Below are 19,737 nucleotides of genomic sequence, written 5' to 3' on the forward strand. Positions count from 1 at the left end.
ATTTTAAACATGACCATTTACATGACAATTACGGTAAAACAAGATTTACATTTGTGTGCTGTTGCGCATGCGCGTTTACCCTCATTTGTTGTTGGAGGCGAACGCTGCGCGGTTCTCTGTAGTTTTCAGGGGAGAAATAGCTAAAGCTGTCCTGCCTGAGCATTCAATGGCCTTGTAACATTTTCCTGCTAGCTCCGTTGCTTGCACAACCACCAGGACAGCAGCAGTGCTGACAGATAGCTAGTTTCTCCTACATGTAGCAACGTGAAGCTAACTGCTGCACCACTGTCAACACATCGACATGGCTCACTGGAGCACCTTCGAGAAGGAGACAGAGAGAGAAACGAAGAAGTTGATCAGATGTATCAGCGACGTCGAGGATGAGGAGGACCCGAACTTTCAGCTGGCAATGAAATTCGCCTGGTCCAATTTCAGGTGACTTAGGCATTGACAGGATGGGAGCTAGCTTGTCTAACATTTAACCAAACGTTAGCACCAAGCGGTGATGCTAGTGATAGTTTGGTTTCTTAACAGGTTTCATCGTTACCTGGACGTGGACAGCCATAAAGTCAAACGCAGTATAAATGGGTGAGTGAGTCTACTGTGGCGCTAGTTGCTCTTACCTCTTGCACTGTCTACTACAGGGGCGTATATTAATGTAGGATATGCTTAAAATGAACTCGACATTGCCTCCAGGCAGGTTTTATTCACACTTATCTTTCACACAGCAGTGTCTGCAGTCTACCTCTTTGTTTTAATGATTTTAGTTCTGCTGTTTTGTTTTTGTTGTTTTTTAAAGACAATTTTATTTCTGTCAATTGCATTTTTACTGAGGCACTTTTTATTTATCGCTCTTGACTGGAAAGCACTTTGGGTCGACCTCTTGTGCTATTTAATGTGCAATATACATAAAGTGACTTGACCGGCTGTGTTTTCCAGAATCTACGAAAAGCTCATGGTCCACTCTGACGTGACTAAAGCAGAGAGCTGGATGAGGCTCACTGATGAGTTCCTGAACTCACCTTTACCTAATACGGATGGAACAAAGGTAAGGCACGCACATGGGCGGACATATAATCAGTGGAGTGAGGCTCTATCACCTAACACAAAGGATGAGACAAATAATACACTTACAGGACCGTTTTCTATGTTTTTGTTCTGCAGAGTGATGCACACTACGGTGTCCTGTCACTGCTGCTCTTCTTATCGGGGTCACCCTCAAACACAAACTTTACTGAGAGACCCCGGGTGAAGGAGGCCGGTGAGTTGATGTCTTATAGATGCTTAGCTTTACTTTTGAATTTTTTTTAGATGCTTACATGTCCACGTTAATCATTTTTACGTCATCTTGTGTCTGCAGAAGAAGTGGACAGTTTTGACTGGGCTAAATACCTGATGGAGGGCGAGGACATAGACGTCGGACCATACCCAGATACCCCTGTGAGTAAATCATAACCCAACCCAACCCTTTATTGACATGAACGACCACAATACCTTCAGATGAATATTGTCATTGTTTTGTACTATGGGTCTGTGTAGAAGCTTTAAAGCTGCAGTAAAGTAAGCAGTTTAGCAGAAATACAACAGCCCCTCACCTTCTTTACATGGGTTTCAATCTAACCCTACTGTTTTTAGGAGTGGTCTGAGGAGGAGAGTGAGGACGATGACAGCCAGCAGCCAATCAGCAGGGAAGACTCTGGGATCCAGTTGGACAGAACGCCCCAGGAAGAGCAGGACAACAACAACAAGACAGTTCCCGTTACATGGACAGGTGCAAACGGATCACACAGCATCTTCATACAAGCATCAGTGTGTCTACACATTAAAACTCGTTTTGAGCACGAACATAATTCCAGTTGTGTCTTTCCAGTGGGTGAGCCTGACGCCCGGGCCTGGCTCGAACAGCATGTCGTGACACCGTACTGGGTGGCTCATGCTCCTCGTTTTCCTCACAGCTTGCATTTACATTCCAACTTGCTCAATGTGTGGTAAGTAATTTAGTATGGATGCATAGGTTGTTTTTTTTCACTACAACACTTACAGCAGTGTTTGGGACAATTTTTGTAGAAATACTGATATCAACAGTGGTGGAAGCAGTACTTAAATACTTTATTTGAGTAAAAGTACAAGTTCAAGTTCAGCAGGCTACAACCTAGACAAAATATACATATGGACAATAGACTGGATGCAGGAGTATGTCAGAGAGAAAAACAATAGACTGGGCATCGAGTGTACAGTTCAGAATTAGAAACGTGGTAGTAAATATAATTTAAAAAATCAATACGTTAGGTTGATGCAATGATACATAAGCAATACAGAATCAGAAATACTTTAATAATCCCAGGGGGAATTGTTTTCATTGCAAACTCCAGCTATAAAAACATATTTAACAACAACAATATTATACAGATAACATATATTTGTAAAAACAGATATAGCACATATAAAAGTAGAAATACCATGATCTAAAAAAACGTAATTTTAGGTTTCAAAATATTACTTAAGTATATGTACATAGGTTTTATCAGCACAATGTACTTAGTGTCAAAAGTTCTTATTATGCAGAATAAACAATTTCACAGTGTTATGGAATACTATAATGTTCTGTGTCTTTAATCACGTACACGTACATGTTAAAGAGCATTTAGTACCACCAGGTAGATAAGCATTATGGTGCTGAATCCTATAAATTTTCATATACATTTAACTACTAAGTATAAGTGTTAAATAGTGGAGTAAGATGAAGTACTTGAGTAAATATATTTTGTTACTTTCCACCACTGGATATCAGTAGAAGCTTTATAAAACTATGGCAAGTATTTAGGCCAAAATTGACTATAAGCAGATTTCAACAATAAAGCCACATTATTTCTAGAAATATTTCAAGAATATACCAATGTTGTGTGTTATCATACGATTGAGTGTTTCGGATTATATGTAAATTTTTTTAGCATTGCCTTTTTTTTGCAAAAGAGTTTTTTTTTTTTATCTGTAATGTTATTTTTCTATGATCATTATACAGTGTTAATATGCTACATTCCTCTCAAGCCAAACTTCTAACATTCTGGCTGTATTCTGGTCATATTATAAGTTTATTTTAGTAAGAAAATATTTATTAACGTGACTTTTCAACCCCCCGTGTTTGCGTTTTGAGTTTGCTCTTTTGATCTCATGATAATAAATTAGCCTTAAATGCTGTTGGGTATAGTTTCTCAAACCATGTACCCAATATCCAGTATTTCCCAGCTACATCTGCCAAGGAAATATGCATTATTGTAATAGTTGCACCACTGCAATCACATTTTCAGGTTTGGTGATTAAGTTAAGTGGTCTAAAAGAAAGCATGAAACTGTACTATCAGTTGTGTTTTATTTGTTGCTAATTTGGTAGTTGTGTTAAAATTAGGCTGTTCTAAAAAATAACAAAAAACTTTGAAACTAAATAGACTGGTTTGCAAAGAAGGTAGCTTTGGTGTATTTGTGAGTTGAAACGATTAATGTTACTCTTTCTTCTCAGGGATCAGCACTTGTATAACACTGATCCATTGTATTTGCCGGAAGAAAAGGCCTTTGTCACAGAGACGCAAGTAATACGGGAGACATTGTGGTAAGATTTAATGATGCGATGGTGTGTGACTGCTCACTGTACAGACCTACAAAGTAAATCTATCTCCTACCTTCTCACAAGTTGTACCTTTTTTATTTTCTTGTGGATACTGAAACATTCGAGTGTGTGTTGGATTTAAGAGAACACTTTCTTTTCATTTACAGTCTCCTATTAACAGCTTGATTTTGTGTTATCATAAAGTTGAGCTGTGTGCGTGTTATGTTGCAGGCTTCTCTCTGGGGTTAAGAAACACTTTATATTCCAACACCATGATGGGAAAGTGTCAGTAAGGAATAACGTGGTGGTAACTCATCTGACCAGTGTAAGTTCAAATCTGACAATTACTTGTATTATTTCTTGATAAATGTGTTTTTGCCCACTTTAGGAAACAGTATTGTCTCTTTCTGTGCTACAGAACTGCCTGCGCTCTGTACTGGAGCACATTGCTGTGTACGGACAGGCAGTGTTCAGGCTGCAGAGGTTCATAGACGAGGTAACGGGGTACAGCTCGGAACCTAGCCCACCCGGCTCGGGTTCCTCCTACAGCTCCAAGAAGGGCTCTGAGCCTCCCTTCAGGACCTACCAGGCCTTTGTGTGGGCACTCAACAAGCACTTTACCAGCTTCAAAGAGGAGCTGACCACAATCGAGAGAGAACTCATTTGCGATGGCAAGTACACGTTTGTCTAGGGGGGTTGAAATTGTTGGGTAACTCTTGATAGGATGCTTTGAAGGACGCATATTTTCAGTGCTAAAACTCAATTTTGTGACATCACGACAATAGAATAAAGCTCAGTCAGTATAAAAGTAAAGAAATAATATTGGAAAACTCATCTTAGATGGTGTTCCCCTTTAACTCATGAAGATAACGTTGGCATCGCAATACAGTTGATCTTGTAAAAAACATAGAATCTTAACCTTTTGATTACACGTGTATGCGTCATTAAGTAAATGAAGCACTCATAAACGGACTGAATAACAGTACCATCCTTGCCTCCCCCATGACTCCTTCTTGTTTTAGGTTTCCTGCAGTGTAGACACAGGAGTTTGATGCGATTGGACTGGTTCTCGATTCCTGTCATTAGTTATTAGCTATTAGCATTAGTTATCTGTGTGTTTACGGCTCTATAATGAATGGTACTGCAATTGAGAATGACCACCTGCTGCACTCTATGCAGTATTTCTGTCTCGAACATTTGTCCCCACACCTGGTTATAAGTATCTGAATCATGTGGGATCTATTTCTTATGTCAGCCGGTTAGGATGGTATGGAAATGTATTCAAACGTTTTACACATTTTCATTAAAAGAAAAGATACAAAAATAATTATTGTGTAATTCCATACACAATGAAATTGTGATATTTTCTTGTGACTGGTATTGTACTGTGTAAATCTCATACCTTTGCAACCCCTACAGTCAGCGTTTGATGTGTCGTCCTCTTTTGCAGATGAGACGGTGACCCTGTCTGCCGTCCTGGAGCGGCTCAACCCACACTTGGCACAGATCAAAGTGCTGCACAAAGTCTTCTGCACAGGAGTCGCTGAAGTCCCCCCCGAGACCCCGAATGTGGTTCGGGCCTCTCATTTGCTCAACACCCTGTACAAAGCTATCATAGAGTATGACAGCGTCGGGGAAGCGTCAGAACAAGCGGTGAGTTTGTCTTGAGTATTAAGCTCAATGACTTCCACACACACAGAGGAAACAATGTGTAAGTGTGATCATTCCCATGTCATCTTCCCTTGTAGGTGGCCTTGTTATTTTCTCTGTGGACGGAGACAGTCAGACCATATCTGGAGATTGTGGATGAATGGATCGTTCACGGCCACCTGTTTGACCCCGCCAAAGAGTTTATCATCCAGAGGTATGTAGCGGAGATTGTTTAACAAGAATCTTAAAACATTGCGGTGGCTACGCTACAGTAACCGAGTCATTTGATCGGCTGAGGTTTTCTTTTTTTTCCGCACAGGAACAAAGACGTCCCAGTGAACCACAGGGACTTCTGGTACGCCACCTACACACTGTACAGTGTGTCTGAGACGGTGGAGAATGAAGAGAAGCTGAACGATGCAGCCAGTGGCAGCTCTGGAGGGGATCAGGGCTCCAGCAACAAGCAGCTCACCATGGTGTCCTTCCTCAAACCCGTGCTCAAGCAGATCATCATGGCCGGGAAATCAATGCAGCTGCTCAAAAATTTGGACTGCAAGGAGACAGAGCAGTCTGAGAGATCCTCCAGAGGTAGGTGTAAGCTTTTCTGAACATGTGCACCTCAACTAGTTTCTTCTTCTTTTTTTTTTTCTAAACAGAGCAGTGTTGCTGTGTTTTTGGATCAATAGGTGTTTTTCCATTAGCCCTGTAAAGTGGACTGCCGGAAAGTTTCAGGGCACGTCCTCTCAAATGGCCTTTCAAAAAAAGGCCCGAGAGGGATTAAGGAGACTCCGGAGGTGACGTTTTACTCTAAATGGGTTTAGATCGCCGGTGATCAGCTGATACAGCGACGCGTTCTTCCTCAAGAGAAAATACAGAATAGTTTTAGTTTGATTTAAGGTGGCCCGTATTATTCACAATGTCAACTTATGTACGTATGTTCTTAAGTAACATGAAAGAAAACACTCCACCTTAAAGCGCTGTAAAAGTGTTTGCTGACAGACAGGCTGTCAACCCGTGGTGTCGGTATGGCACATGCAGCAAAGGACAACAGGTCGGAAATTCAATCGAGAATCTGTGCACAGATCATTTTCTGTGCTGAATTCTTCTGCACCACTGGATAAAAGTGTCTACTCTAGTTCGCCGTGTTCTGGTGGCGTCTGTACTACCACACGTCACATCCCGCTGAGAGCTACATCCAATCACCAACCGGGTTTAACCTGCTCTCCGATGGGGCCTCTTTCTACTCGGTCAAATGGCTTCCTGAGCGACTCACATGCTCGCGTTTTTGGCAAGATAGACCCGCCACATTCAGGGTAGTTGACCATAGTGGAAATGCACCTAATGTCCACACTTTGCATTGCAGATGCAGAGAGGAAGAGTTTATACACACTGTTTCTGGAGTCTGTGCAGTCACGCCTTTGCAGCCAAGAGGAGTCGCCCATAGACCCAGTAAACGAACAGCAGGCCACTAGGAGGAGCCTTATCAAGATGCAGTCCATCATTGCACAGCACCTTCAGATCGAAGACGTCCATGATCCGTTGTTGGCCATCAACTTTGCCAGGCAAGCACTTACCATTACAATCGTATTACAAAGAACTCCGCAGACTACTAGACTGACCTTTGTTCCTCGTTGAAATAAACAATGAATGCTAGATTATGAAAACGAAAAACACTTCTGTGATCCACGGCTGTTATCCTTCTAAAAATAAAGCTTAGCACTTCATTTAGGCATCATTATATAATGCCTTTTTGCAACTGCTGACTCTCAAATGTCACTGTCCAAAGATTTCAAAGTGATTTTATATATATATATATAGAGAGAGATTTTTTTTTCCCAGACTTGCATTGATAAATCCAGAGAGTTTTAAAAATCTGAAGTAGCTCTGGTCTTCCCCCTCAGGCTGTACTTGGAACAGAGTGACTTCCACGAGCGTTTCTCTGGAGGTGACTTCATCGTGGACCGCTCCTCTCAGGCTGTCACCTGCCAAACTTTTGAGCTCACCCTACGGTCTTGCCTCTACCCCCACATCCAGAGGAGGTATATCGAGTGCTGCGGAAACCTCATGAAGACTCTAAAAAAAGACTACAGGTAAGCATCACTCTTGGGGTTATACAGTATGAGTGAGGACTTTTTTTGTTACCACACATAGAGCAATTGAGTTCCTTGATGTCTTCTCAGGCTGCTGGAATACCTCCAAGCTATGAGGAACTACTTCCTGTTGGAAGCTGGAGACACCATGTACGACTTCTACACGGCCATCTTTGAGAAGGTGCAGGAGAAGGAGTCCTGGCAGCAGCTGTGTTTTCTCAACGCTCAGCTGCAGGAGGCAGTTGGACAGCGCTACCCGGAGGACAGCAGCAGGTACTACATGTTTTATCAGTGAAGAATCAGATTAAAGGTGTTATGATCATTTTGAGGAGAATCTATTTTTATTACTGTAAAGTCAATATCTTTCCCCATCACTTCATATTTTATAGGTTATCAATTTTCTTGGAGACCATCGACCCTACCAGGAAAAAACATCCTGTGAATAATCTAGAAGTGCTTACCCTGGGTTACAAGGTAAGCGACACAATGTATTTGCTAACATTTTGTTCATGTTTTTTCAAACTGCCATGTTGACGTTTACTTGTCTTACTCTCTGCAGGTTCCCTGGCCTGTTGACATTGTGATCAGCTCTGAGTGTCAGAAGATCTACAACCAAGTGTTTCTGCTCCTGCTGCAGATCAAATGGGCCAAATACAGTTTGGACACACTTCGATTCAGTGGTATGAGTTAGTGTTTAAAGGTCCCATATTATGTTCATTTTCAGATTCATACTTGTGTTTTGGGTTCCTATTAGAACATGTTTACATGCCTCAATGTTAAAAAAAAACAACATTATTTTTATCAGACTGTCTGTGTGAATATACCTGTATTCACACTCTGTCTGAAATGCTCCGTTTTAGCTCCTGTCTCTTTAAGACCCCCTCCTGAAAAAGCCCAGTTTGCTCTGATTGGTCAGTGTTTCTGTCTTTTCTGCATCTGCACTCTCTGTGTCTCTGCACCATCATTGCGGTCAGGGAATGACTGTAACATCACTGTAGCGACAATCTACCTATATATACTGTAGTATCGTTGTGACTTCACAACTGTACAGAAGTCCTAACGGCTCGTTTAAAGACACAGTTTCTGAATACAGGCTGTGTGCATTTCTTTGTGGATTGAGTGTTGTTATACTATCACAGTATTTATACAGCACCTCCACATGCCTTATAATTTAAAAAGAAGACATGTACATCTCACCTTTTACAATATTGGACCTTTAATACCCTACATTCTCCAAAATAGAGCTCCATAGCTCCATTCCGATCCTGCTGACATCGGCAAGAAGCGGGGTGCACCCTGGACAGACACTAACACACACCTACGGGCAATTTAGAGTCATCAGTTAACCTAACATGTGCACGTCTTTGGACTGTGGGTGGAAGCCGGAAAACCCGGAGAGAACAAACAGGGAGAACATGCAAACTCCACACAGAAGGGCCCCAGCCCGGATTCAAACCAGGCACCCTCTTGGTGTGAGGTGACATTGCTAACCACCACACCACGTGCCGCCCATGTATGAAATCTTCAAGTGATATTTCTAATATGTGAAATATGTTTCTTTCTTATAGATTTCACAGATGTCACTAAGAAACTGATGGGTGCTCTGGCTGAGGATGTAAAGGTCAAAGAGCCTATAAATCAGCAGATTCACAGAATGTGTCTTCTGCGGGTAAAACTGATGCACTTTGTCAACAGCCTCCACAACTACATCATGACAAGGGTGAGACGAGTCGTGGAGCAGACCTTTTCACAGCAGACATTTAAACTTGTCACAAGAGGAACAGAACAGATGTCACTAATGATAATAACGATGCACAACATCAGAACAACTGAAGCAGCAAAATGGAATTTGGCCATCATTAATTATATTGTTTACACATAATTTTCCTTTTGTGAAATATTCAAATGTCTTTAAAGGCTTATCACACATGTTTTTAAAACAAAAGAAGACGTTTTTATATTACCAGTATAGCACTGTTGTTAAAGGTGGTGGGTTCAAATGTTTTCGCCCATTATCTACAAATTACAAATCTACAAAAGTTACTTCATATTACTAGATTTTAAAGAATATCATTCTGCATGTACATTATGCTGCAGGTAAAATAAGAGCTCATTTTGAAAAGTGACAGTTGGTGCATTTAAGGACAGCAGGAAACTACACACATTTGAATAAAAAACACTTGTACGGTGGAAATTCGATAATTTGCTTACAGCCTCAGATACAGTATGTCTACATTGACCCTTGACAGATTCTGCACAGCACAGGACTGGAGTTTCAGCACCAGGTACAGGAGGCAAAGGATCTGGACCAGTTAATCAAGATCCATTACAGATACCTGGCGACCATTCACGACCGTTGCCTCCTGAGAGAGAAGGTAAACAGCACTCACAGGGAATAGGTTTAACTGAAGATTTACTTTACGCAATACTTTAATGGTATTTGCAAAAACATCACGTCAGTCAGCTCCGGTAATACTTTTCCGCATCAGCTAAAGCGGCACTCTAATCACACTGTGGAGGCAAGTCCCAAAGAAATTAATCCACCATTCAGGATCATAAAAATGAATACATATCACTCCCCTGTTCATATTTATTATCCTATTCCTACATGCATTTATGACACTCAATGTGTCCACTGTTGTCCAATACTGTTGTGTTTTTTTCAGGTCAGTTTTGTGAAGGAGGCAATAATGAAAGTTCTCAATTTAGTCCTCATCTTCTCTGATCGGTGGCAAGCCGGATTTGGAGCCTGGAAGTAAGAGCTTTCATAATAAACTGTGGAGAAATGCAAATCTTATAATTGTGGTCAAATTGTTTAAAGATTCAAAAGGGTTCACATGCATGTATTTCTAGCCTGTTGGTGTCGAAATACTGTGTTTTCACTTTGTTTGTGTCTAATACTTCCAGGATCGAGTCCATCGATAAAATGGAATCAGATTTCAAAAACTGTCACATGTTTCTTGTGACGATACTTAACAAGGCTGTATGTCGTGGCTCCTTCCCTCATTGTAAGTAAAACACTGATCCGTGTCTCTCGGTGCGTTTACATGCACATCAGTAACCTGAAAATGGCCTTACCCCGGTTAAGGGAATAATCGGATTAATCAAGTTCCCCACGTATACATGAGAGGGGGCTGAATGGTAAAATGACGGAGTAACTTGACCTCCTGTACAGTAGGTGGCACTCCGCCAACCTACAGCTGGACTGAATACAGCTTTTTTTCCAGTTCACCTTTGTCAAAATCCGAATTACGGCTGAAACAGGTCTTCTTGGTAATAATGTTACCCGCCGTTGCAAAGTCCTCCCTCGTTTTAAAGGTAATGCTCTATTGTTGTTGGTTTTTTCATGTTGTTTTCGGCGCCGTTTCTTCCTGGTTTATTCTGTTTCCGGGTCAAAAGCCACTGCCGCGGAGTGGGGAGCATGCACAGACGAAAAACCCGATAATAATCCGAGAACGCTCTATACATGCGCGAATAAACGGGGAACTGAAGGAGTTCTCTAGGTCTGTTAACCGGGGTATGAGAACCCCGATTTTACCCGGGGTACGGTGTTTACATGGTGTTTAGGAAACCAGGGTATGCCCTTAAACCTCTTATAATCGGGTTTTTAAACTGCATGTAAACACACTGACTGATTGCAAATAAACTACATGATACATTGATGCTCTGCTAGTTCTTTCTGTAATACCTCGTGAAAAAAAAAAAATCACATTTTCTTTGCTTTTCCTCCTTGTGCAGTGGAGTCTCTCGCCCTCTCTCTGATGGCGGGGTTCGAGCAGTGCTGAGGAACCATGCATGTGTCTGTCTAGATGCGATGGACTGAACCCCACTGTTGCTTCCTTCTCATTGCTGTCTGCTCTCTGACTGCTGTCCTTGTTCACGATGATGTGCAACATGTGATGTCACTCTCATGTGGGACTGTTTGAGACGGACTACGTGATGTCGGAGGATTATCTGTGTCTTTGTAGGGCCATTGTAAATCAAGCTTACTTGAGAACATACTGTACATTTGCTTCTATATTTAAGAAATTGCAACTTTTTGTAAAGGTGTTTGTTTTTTTATGAGATGTTATGTTGATTGTAGATAATGTGTATATGAAGCACAATAAATATTGCACAATAATGTAGTGTGATTGCCATGTTGTCATTCAACATAATGTATGATTGTTTTATGATACATGTTTATGGATATTAGTATTGACACTGCAATCGACTAATTACGAGTAGACAGTAAAGCAAAATAACTGCAGATCGTCTCACCAGCTCGTGGTTTATTAATGATCTTATCCCAAGATGTTTTAGTATATGCCTTTTTAAGACAGTCCTTGTTAGGAAAGAATTGACCGGCAACTGAGTAGATATGTTAAAAGGTCATGGGAATATCACAACATTGTGGGTCAGGTTTTGCCTTCTACGTTAATGATTTGTCTTGATATTGTTTCAGTTGGGTCTCCATTAAGTAAAAGTACCTAATGACTTTTCATGGTGGCAAACTGCTCTTATTGCACAAGCTGTATAGCTACTTAGGTAAATATAAACTACTGAGAATGTATTAATTCCACTGTTGCCTTTTTTTCTGTTGACTGTTCATAAAATAGAGATTAGACTTATCCTATTAGCTTTGTTTATCTTCTAGTTCGATAAGGCAGTGAAGTGGCTCAGTGGTCAGCGGTAAGCACTGCTGCCTGCACACATTATAAAGGCCCCTGGTCATCAGCTGTATGATGTCTGGAGTTTGTTGTGTCTGTGTGGGTTTACTGCAGATACTCAGATATTCTCCCATACCCCAAAGATCAAGTGTAAATGATAAGAGTCTGGGTGCATTAGCAAGGGTGTTTCCTACCTTTTGCCCAGTATGTCCTGGGAAGATCTTTCTTACAAACCGCAAATCACATGAAGTTGGGACGTTGTATCATCTCATCATCTCATCTTCATCCGCTTATCCGGGGTCGGGTCGCAGGGGCAGCAGCTTTAGCAGGGGACCCAAACTTCCCTTTCCCGGGCCACATTAACCAGCTCTAACTGGGGGATCCCGAGGCGTTCCCAGGCCAGTGTGGAGATATAATCTCTTCACCTAGTCCTGGGTCTTTCCCGAGGCCTCCTCCCAGATGGAAGTGCCTGGAACACCTCCTTAAGGACGCGCCCAGGGGGCATCCTTACTAGATGCCGAACCACCTCAACTGGCTCCTTTCAACGCAAAGGAGCAGCGGCTCTACTCCGAGTTCCTCACGGATGGCTGAACTTCTCACCCTACGTTGGGACGTTGTGTAAAACGTAAAAAAAGACAATACAAGGACTGGCAAATCCGTTTCAACATTTATTCAATTGAATCCACTACAAAAAGATATCTAATGTTCAAAACTGATATACTTTTTGCAAATATTCACTCTCAAGATTACAAGGTGTAATCAGTTTGAACATTCAACATCTTCTCTGGAGTGGATTCAATTGAATAAAGGTTGAAAAGGATTTGCCAATCCTTGTATTCTGTTTTTATTTACGTTCTATCTACACAACATCCCAACTTCATTGGAATTGGGGTTTATATGTATTTTTAATAGACTTTACGTTCATGTGCATTCATGTGCCCTTGTTTTTTTTTTCTTCTACCATATTTTTGTGTTTAAGTAGTTGATCAATTATTTAAATTGGCATTTCATTGTATATACATGTTTAATAACGTATAATCTTTTTATTTCCTTTTTATTTTGAAATGAATCCCCTTAATCTGTCTATTTTTCATCTTGAGATACATAAGTTAATACAATTTAAATGACCCTTTTTATTTAATCGTGTTCGTGTAAATGTGTAAGATGTGTCTGATGTCTTCTGTGTTCAAAATGAGAAAAATCAATAAAGAGAGTTGGAAGAAAAGTTATTTTATTTCACAATATCACCCATTAAAATGTCAATAGGATCATTTAAAAGCCAAAGCGTGTATTATATTTATGAAGTACTTGTTTTAGTAAAGGCAGCCCACCCCGTGTCCCCTGCTGTGATGGGGCGGGGGTGTTGTGGCACTAATCGGCCTCCATACCCTGGCGCAGACTCTCCGGCACATTCCTGTGACTTCACCTTCATCCTCCACCTCCCGGCCCTAGCGGAGGAGCCCAGCACCGCAGCTCAGAGCCCAGTTTCCTGTTGAGTTTCCCTGTTTGAGGGACAGGAACTCCCTGCTCCGCTTCCCTCCCCCGCCCATGATAATAACACCGACCGAGGGAAGATTCCTCTGGCCGACGACAGAAAACACATTGCGGACTTTCAAGCCTGGACTTCTCGGTCTCCAGCGGGGTCGATACTCCGGCTAAATGGCGCTGTAGCCCGCTTTATCACCGCACAAGTTTCCCTTGATAACCAACAACTCCGGGTGAGTAGAAATGATTCACCGAGAAGTTGAGTGTTTCCGAAGTTCCCCACCGCGGTGGAGAAAAGTTGAGCCGCAGTACTCACACATGAAGGTGTAGCCTTTCTTCACGCCGCTTCGGTAAAGCTGTCCGTTAAAAACGTTAACGTGGTTCAAACGGACTCCGGAGTTGTCGGTTAGAGGAGGTAAACAGCCTGTTGCGATGCAAAGCCACTTTCCTGGCTCACAGGCCCGAGCTGTGACTAATCTCAGGCCACGGCAGGGAGCAGGGACACAGCCATTACCACTGTTACATGGTGGAGGCAGGACTCCAGCACTTTTCCACAGCAGAAGCTCTCTGTTATCACCGTTTATCGCGTCGGACTTCATTTTACAAGGATTTGTCACCAGTTGGGGGTTTGAGTAGAGAGTTACGTGTCCATCAGGTGTGACAGCCGCGGGGAATTAGTGGCTATAAAAAAGTTATACACTATTAATTGAGCTTACTAACTGTCAGCGAGCGTACAATGTGAAACTGAATGAGTCCTTATCTCTTTATTTTCTCCTTCTGTTTGTCCCTGTGGGAACGTACTGTAGCTACATAGGAAAGTTGCGTTCAGGAACCAGACCGTATCCCCACCCTCCTGATGTTGCATTCACTGCTCACACTCAGTTCAGTTAGCCCTTGCAAATATTTGAAAAATTCGCACGTTGTATACATTTTTAGAAAAATATCATCTTTTTTTTTTTTAGCAATGACATGTCTAAAGATGATATTGTCACTTTAGATTGTGGAGACTAATGTTTTAAGTGTCCCTCAAACCTGGAAATTGGGATGCATGATAGTTATACCGGTACAGATACATGATCAGCAGATAATAAGGTGCGAAATAGTTTCATCCACTCAACATGTGCAGCGTGTACACACTCATGTACAGAAAACAGACACTATGCGCTTTAAGTAGACATGTATCAGTGTTAGCTCGGAGGACATGATGGGTAAGGCATGATGAGACTGTAGGTTCAACCACATCTGTTGGTATGTTTGGTGAAAGTGGTGTGTTTTTTCTACCTGTGGTTGGATTTCTTCAAAGATGCTGCAAAGTAAATTTAGAATAACTTACCTCAAGCGACATACTACGCATGCTGTATACTGTACAGCGGCCAAGCCACTGAAACTAAACAGTGGGTTTCCATGTTCAGCTGTATCTGTGATGATCACTGAGAACAGGGATGGGTTAAACCTCTTTGAGAAGGCTTACATACCCATGAATGTCGCATTTAGCATTTTAGCGAATGCTGCTGGGTTCAAGATAATATTTTGTAGTGAAGTATTTTTTGCACTGACTTATGGGCGGAAATTGAGATACTTTGTGGTGTGATAATATGCAAAAAAAAGGTGTTTTCACACCTCAGATAGAGAAACGTTGACAGCTTCCTTCAGGGTGGCAATGTGTGATACAACTTACCCGTTGAAGTCATGAGGAGAGCTTTCTGCTTGCCATCTGTGAGAAAATGTCTGAGGTCTGCAGGGCATAGTGTTGCTGGTGCTTGTTTCTTACTTCAGATGAATACGGTGACTTCCTCCCCATCTTCAGATGTGAAAGGATCTTTGATAAGTGTGATCTGCTGGTATTTGTGTTTAACAGAAAAGTGTCAAATGTTTATCTTCTCTATCAGACACCAGACAGAGGTTTTGAGATATCTCTATCAGAGGTTTTGAGATATCTGTCTTTAACTTTTCTGCTGCCACTCCACTTTATTAGAGGTGCAGGGCATTTCATTTTTTGGTGGTCAGGGCATAAATATCAGCAACATGTCCAAAGGCTGCTAGCCCCGGGCTTTAGGGTACTTGTCCCCCCTCCCTCTCCCCCCACGCCCCAGGCCCGTTTGTACTCACACTGCCTGGGCCTCGCGCAAATGCTTCTTGCTGTCCATACGTCACCACGCCGTAACACGTGAATATTTGAATATTTTCATCCGACCAAATCTGCAGTAAACACTCCACCTCCGCATCACACCAACATGAACCTTTCACCGCCATTGTTGTTGTTGTTAAATGTCCGCGCATGGTCCGTCCTTCTATTTACATGTCCGAACAGGCGGACATAACGCTACTGCCGTAGGGCTCGTGCTCGTGCTCGTACACGTGCGCACGCTCGTGCTCGTACATGTGCAAACGGCTCCGCTAAAGACCACCTCTTTCAAGCGGGCCGTGGACGGCCCGCTGGCCGCAGTTGTGCGCGGAGCGGGTGCACTCACACTGTTTAAAGGTACAAGGCTTTAGTTGAAAAACCGGTTTTGGCCCCGGCCAGAAGGACAGTGTGAGTAGGCCCTGAGTGCGCCCTGAGTGTGCCATCAGTGTCTATTGAGCTGAAATAAAAGGGGCAGGGGCGTAATGTGGCGGGGCAGTGGCCCCTTCCATACGTGCCCTTGCTCGGACCACACCCATCTTTAAACTCTGTCTGTTGTTTGTTTACTTGCCGTTTTTCTTCTCGTGCAGAGCTTACCTGACAATGAGAGTGCAGACTAGGTCAACTAGTGGCAATGGTGCGGGACACAACGCAAAAACTAGGGCCACAGCCGCTTACTGACGGTCCAACGCCAGCAGACTGTTTGCTTGGTGTGTCTCTGCCTCTAAAGCCCTGACACACCAGGCCAACAGTCGGCCTTCAGTGAGTGTCTTAAGTCGACCCTTGTCAGTTAGAGGTTTTTCGGTCGTATATTGATTTAAATACAATTTAACTGTCAAAGATAAGGTTGGTTTGGTCAAGTTTGCGTTTATTTGTCGAATGCTCACTAGCTGGATGTTTAAACCTTTATCCATCCTTTGTGTGACTTTAAAAAGAAATAAGAACTACTGGTACTATAATGTTGCGTGCTAGTGCCTTGTGGCTCCCCTCTGCCTGGCACACCTAGGTTACCTACTTGAGGCTGGTTTAAGCTCCTTACTGTGTAATTATGGACAGAGCCTTACAAACACATGGTGTACAACTTCAGCAGTGGGCATACAGGCTAACAACCTGGCAGGCTAAATGAACTCTTTAAGAGGCATGGCTTTTCCATTACGTCTTGTCTGTCTCTTATAAGAGGAGACAGCTCTGGATGCTGCAGTCTTAACAGGAAGTGTGTACTAAAGCAAAAGCCACCAAGGTTCCTTTTTTAAATAAAGGACATGGTTTTTTGAAGTTGACCAATTGGCTCAACAGTAGTTGCAGAACTTTTATCAAAGCAACTTCATGTTGTTTTACTTTCTCTATATATATCCATATGAACAGTTCCTATGTACAACAAATGTATTTTTGAAAAGCAGAACTGTGTGTATGCTATTTTTTTAATTGGTTACTTTCAGTTTCTTGGACATCAGCTGAAATGTTCAGTGTCAGTCGCTTCTGTGTTGGAGCAGACTGTGCAACACATGCGCTCATTGTCTGTGATTCAAACTTCCCTGTTTTGTCACCAAATTGACTGATCTGCAGTCTGTTCTGCTGCTTACTTGACTGTTTGCAGTTCAGTTTGGCAAACTAAAAAAAGACGTTTGGCTGAATCATTAATGAGAAATGCTTTACAGAGATGGCTCTCCCCATCTCACTTCCTTCCGTTTTTGACAAACTGTATTTCGCAATTAACCACACCTATTTTTACTACCCCTACAGTTAAATGTCTTTTGTTTTTGTTCTATACTTTGGCATTGTAATTGAGACTCTGAGATGTGTATATATTGGGTGGACATTGTAGGAACTGTACCATATATCAAAAAGTCCTGCCATTCCTGTACTTCTCACCCGGTACAGATGTGAAATCCTCAAAGGCTCTTAAACCTGAAAATCAGCACATTGTGTCATTTCAAGTTCATTGTGCTGCAGTACAGAGCCAAAACAATAGAGAATGTGTCACAGTCTCAACTTAGGAACTGACTTGCATTGTTTATACATTTTAGATTTGATAGTTCACTTTTCTGTGAGGCTGCGTTTCAGAGCAAGAGCGTGTGAACAAACTACTCCTGAATGGTGTTTATCATTAGTTGTACCTCACAAAAAATGTTATTTTCAGAATTATAAATATGTAGTAATGACTACATATTCTAGTCTAATTTCCCAAGAAGTGCCCTTTGGATATCTGAAACGGCAACAAATTTGACCATACCGCATCCATAAAAGTATTTTGGCCTGTGAAGAAACTTTATTTATGTAATCTCCTTAATGCACAAAGGTCTTAAAGCTACCATAACAACCAACCAACCAACAGCTGCCTTTTGTCATCTGATGCTGGTCACGCTGCACATGCTTTGTATAAATCTTTGCATGTCTGCGCTTGCGTTAACCATCCAGATCCGCTGTTTGTTTTGCATAACGACTGCATAGCAAATGATACAAATATTTTTAGCTTATTTAACTTATTTTAGGGATGTCCTTAGTGCTTGCCTCAAGTCATTAGCATTAAATCAATTTGTTTTATTATCAAACAAGTTACTTCTAGTATTCTAATCTACTGAAGAGCAACAGTTGAACATCTTGCCATAATAAGATAACCTCAACACAAAGTCAATAGGATTTTTCGTTTGATTTTGGATCATTGCAGAAAAAAAGTTTTTGAGGTGTATATGCAAGCAGCAGAAGTAAAAAGCTTAAAATTATTAAAAATAACTTGTTTGCAACGGCCTTTTTTAAGACACGCACAAGCTTCAAAATTCACAAGTGGAGGTACTGACATATTTTATCTTATGGAACAAAAACGATAAATCTATAAAACTGTGTTAACCACAGAGTTTTCATGTCACACATTTCCTCTGAGTCAGAGGTCGGGACTTCAGCTCTGTATTTACCATTAAAGGTTCGTCAGCTGACACCCCAGACAAGTAATCTGGCCTGTGAGAAGTTGTTCAAACCAACAAGTATCAGCCATGAAGTGTCTGAACATCTTATAAGGGCTGACAAAGGCGTCAAAGTGACTGTGTCAATGAGTGTAATGTTAGCCCTTCAAATGCCAGTATCCTGCAGCAGTTTTTTAATTATATGGACTCTCCCCTCTTTGTTCTCTGTGCAGTACTTCCATCTACAGAGCCGGAGGTCATTGACCTCCTCTGACCCCAGGCCTGTGCACACAGTGACTGCCAGGCTTTTGTCTTGGTGGTTGGTCGCTGCGGATTGTTTGACCCACGGTCAATTCTGATTGCAATAGGTTTTTTGATTGTTCTGTGTCAGTGACATCCAAAAGTCAGCAGTCAGCAGCAGCGGCGTGAGAATGCAAACCGAAGCTTAACACACCACCTACTATTTGCATTTGATTTCATTTGTTGACTGCATGCGGTATGTTCTTGGTAACTTTTACGGGATGGAAGAAACTACTTTACCCATATCTCAATTTGAAAGAGTGTCCTTCAGTGTTTTTAATGGAATAAGTTACATGGTAGCATGCTACAGAAAGCAAAAGTAATGTAATTTCACACAGTTTGCAACAACTTTCTGTTACCAGGAATTTCTCTAAAGAACAAAACACCATCACACTCTGAATCTTAAATAGCCCGTTGAATGCAGGTCCTCAGTTTTTGTTAATAGTACAAACTGATAACTCGTAGCCAGCACATCTGGGGAAACCCGTGTCATTCACATGAATTACGTGGAGTTGTTTCATTGCACACTGGTCAAGCGCACAAAATGTTCAGGTTTGTAGAATGAACATACATAACTATGGTCAGATGGAGGAGACGTGCAAGAAAAAAAGTGGCAATACATATGGATAAATGAGAATAAAATGCCAGATAGATTCAGTCAGTTTGTTTTCAGCAGAGCAGAGGCCATGATTCAGCACTGACCTTGTTTGATACTGAGGACACAGTCTGATAGCTGTTTGCACAAAGGGGAACCTAAAGCGCTCTGAAGCTCCCGTTCACAGCCAAAGGTACTGCAGCTGCATCGGCTGGGGATTGTGGGTTTTTAGGATAAGGTTCAGTTTAGTTTTCCTAGCCCATCCTCCGCCACGCTGCTGCTTCCTTGCTCTCCTGCGGCTCCAGGATCCTCCTCCTACAAGAACTCTCTCATGCCTTACACT

At 41.9% G+C, this 19,737-nt stretch overlaps 2 protein-coding genes across 4 annotated transcripts in view; both read left to right on the top strand.

The window, feature by feature from the left end:
* Positions 1–189: 189 nt before the first annotated feature.
* Positions 190–11,455, top strand: tubgcp5 (tubulin gamma complex component 5). 2 transcript variants are annotated; one of them, XM_083940263.1, is made up of 23 exons: positions 190–435; positions 535–588; positions 940–1,048; positions 1,165–1,261; positions 1,361–1,440; positions 1,636–1,771; positions 1,871–1,988; positions 3,517–3,606; positions 3,835–3,928; positions 4,022–4,274; positions 5,054–5,256; positions 5,352–5,467; positions 5,573–5,847; positions 6,617–6,815; positions 7,155–7,343; positions 7,434–7,616; positions 7,733–7,817; positions 7,903–8,023; positions 8,912–9,063; positions 9,593–9,718; positions 10,010–10,098; positions 10,251–10,351; positions 11,082–11,455. In XM_083940263.1, the coding sequence occupies exons 1-23, from the start codon at positions 302–304 to the stop codon at positions 11,126–11,128; spliced, it is 3,051 nt and encodes a 1,016-aa protein (XP_083796389.1). In that variant the 5' UTR covers positions 190–301; the 3' UTR covers positions 11,129–11,455. The 2 variants fall into 2 exon arrangements, with proteins under 2 accessions (XP_083796389.1, XP_083796390.1); XM_083940264.1 differs by having other exon boundaries at positions 5,573–5,841.
* A 2,017-nt stretch (positions 11,456–13,472) lies between these two features.
* The window catches only part of cyfip1 (cytoplasmic FMR1 interacting protein 1), a 34,115-nt gene continuing 27,850 nt past the window's right edge, over positions 13,473–19,737 (top strand). Inside the window, exon 1 of one of the 2 annotated variants that reach the window (XM_083911207.1) lies at positions 13,473–13,710. The gene's annotated coding sequence lies outside the window, so the exon portion shown is untranslated. The remainder of the gene's footprint in view (positions 13,711–19,737) is intronic. The other variant, XM_083911206.1, reaches the window with a different exon arrangement.

Source organism: Echiichthys vipera (assembly GCF_963691815.1).
Source record: "Echiichthys vipera genome assembly, chromosome: 3".
Lineage (NCBI taxonomy): Eukaryota > Metazoa > Chordata > Actinopteri > Perciformes > Trachinidae > Echiichthys > Echiichthys vipera.

Coding starts and splice junctions, on each gene's coding strand:
- tubgcp5 (XM_083940263.1), top strand. CDS start 302: ATGGCTCACTGGAGCACCTTCGAGAAGGAGACAGAGAGAGAAACGAAG. Junction 1,772..1,870: donor AGTTCCCGTTACATGGACAG/GTGCAAACGGAT, acceptor GTGTCTTTCCAG/TGGGTGAGCCTGACGCCCGG. Junction 3,607..3,834: donor GTAATACGGGAGACATTGTG/GTAAGATTTAAT, acceptor GTTATGTTGCAG/GCTTCTCTCTGGGGTTAAGA.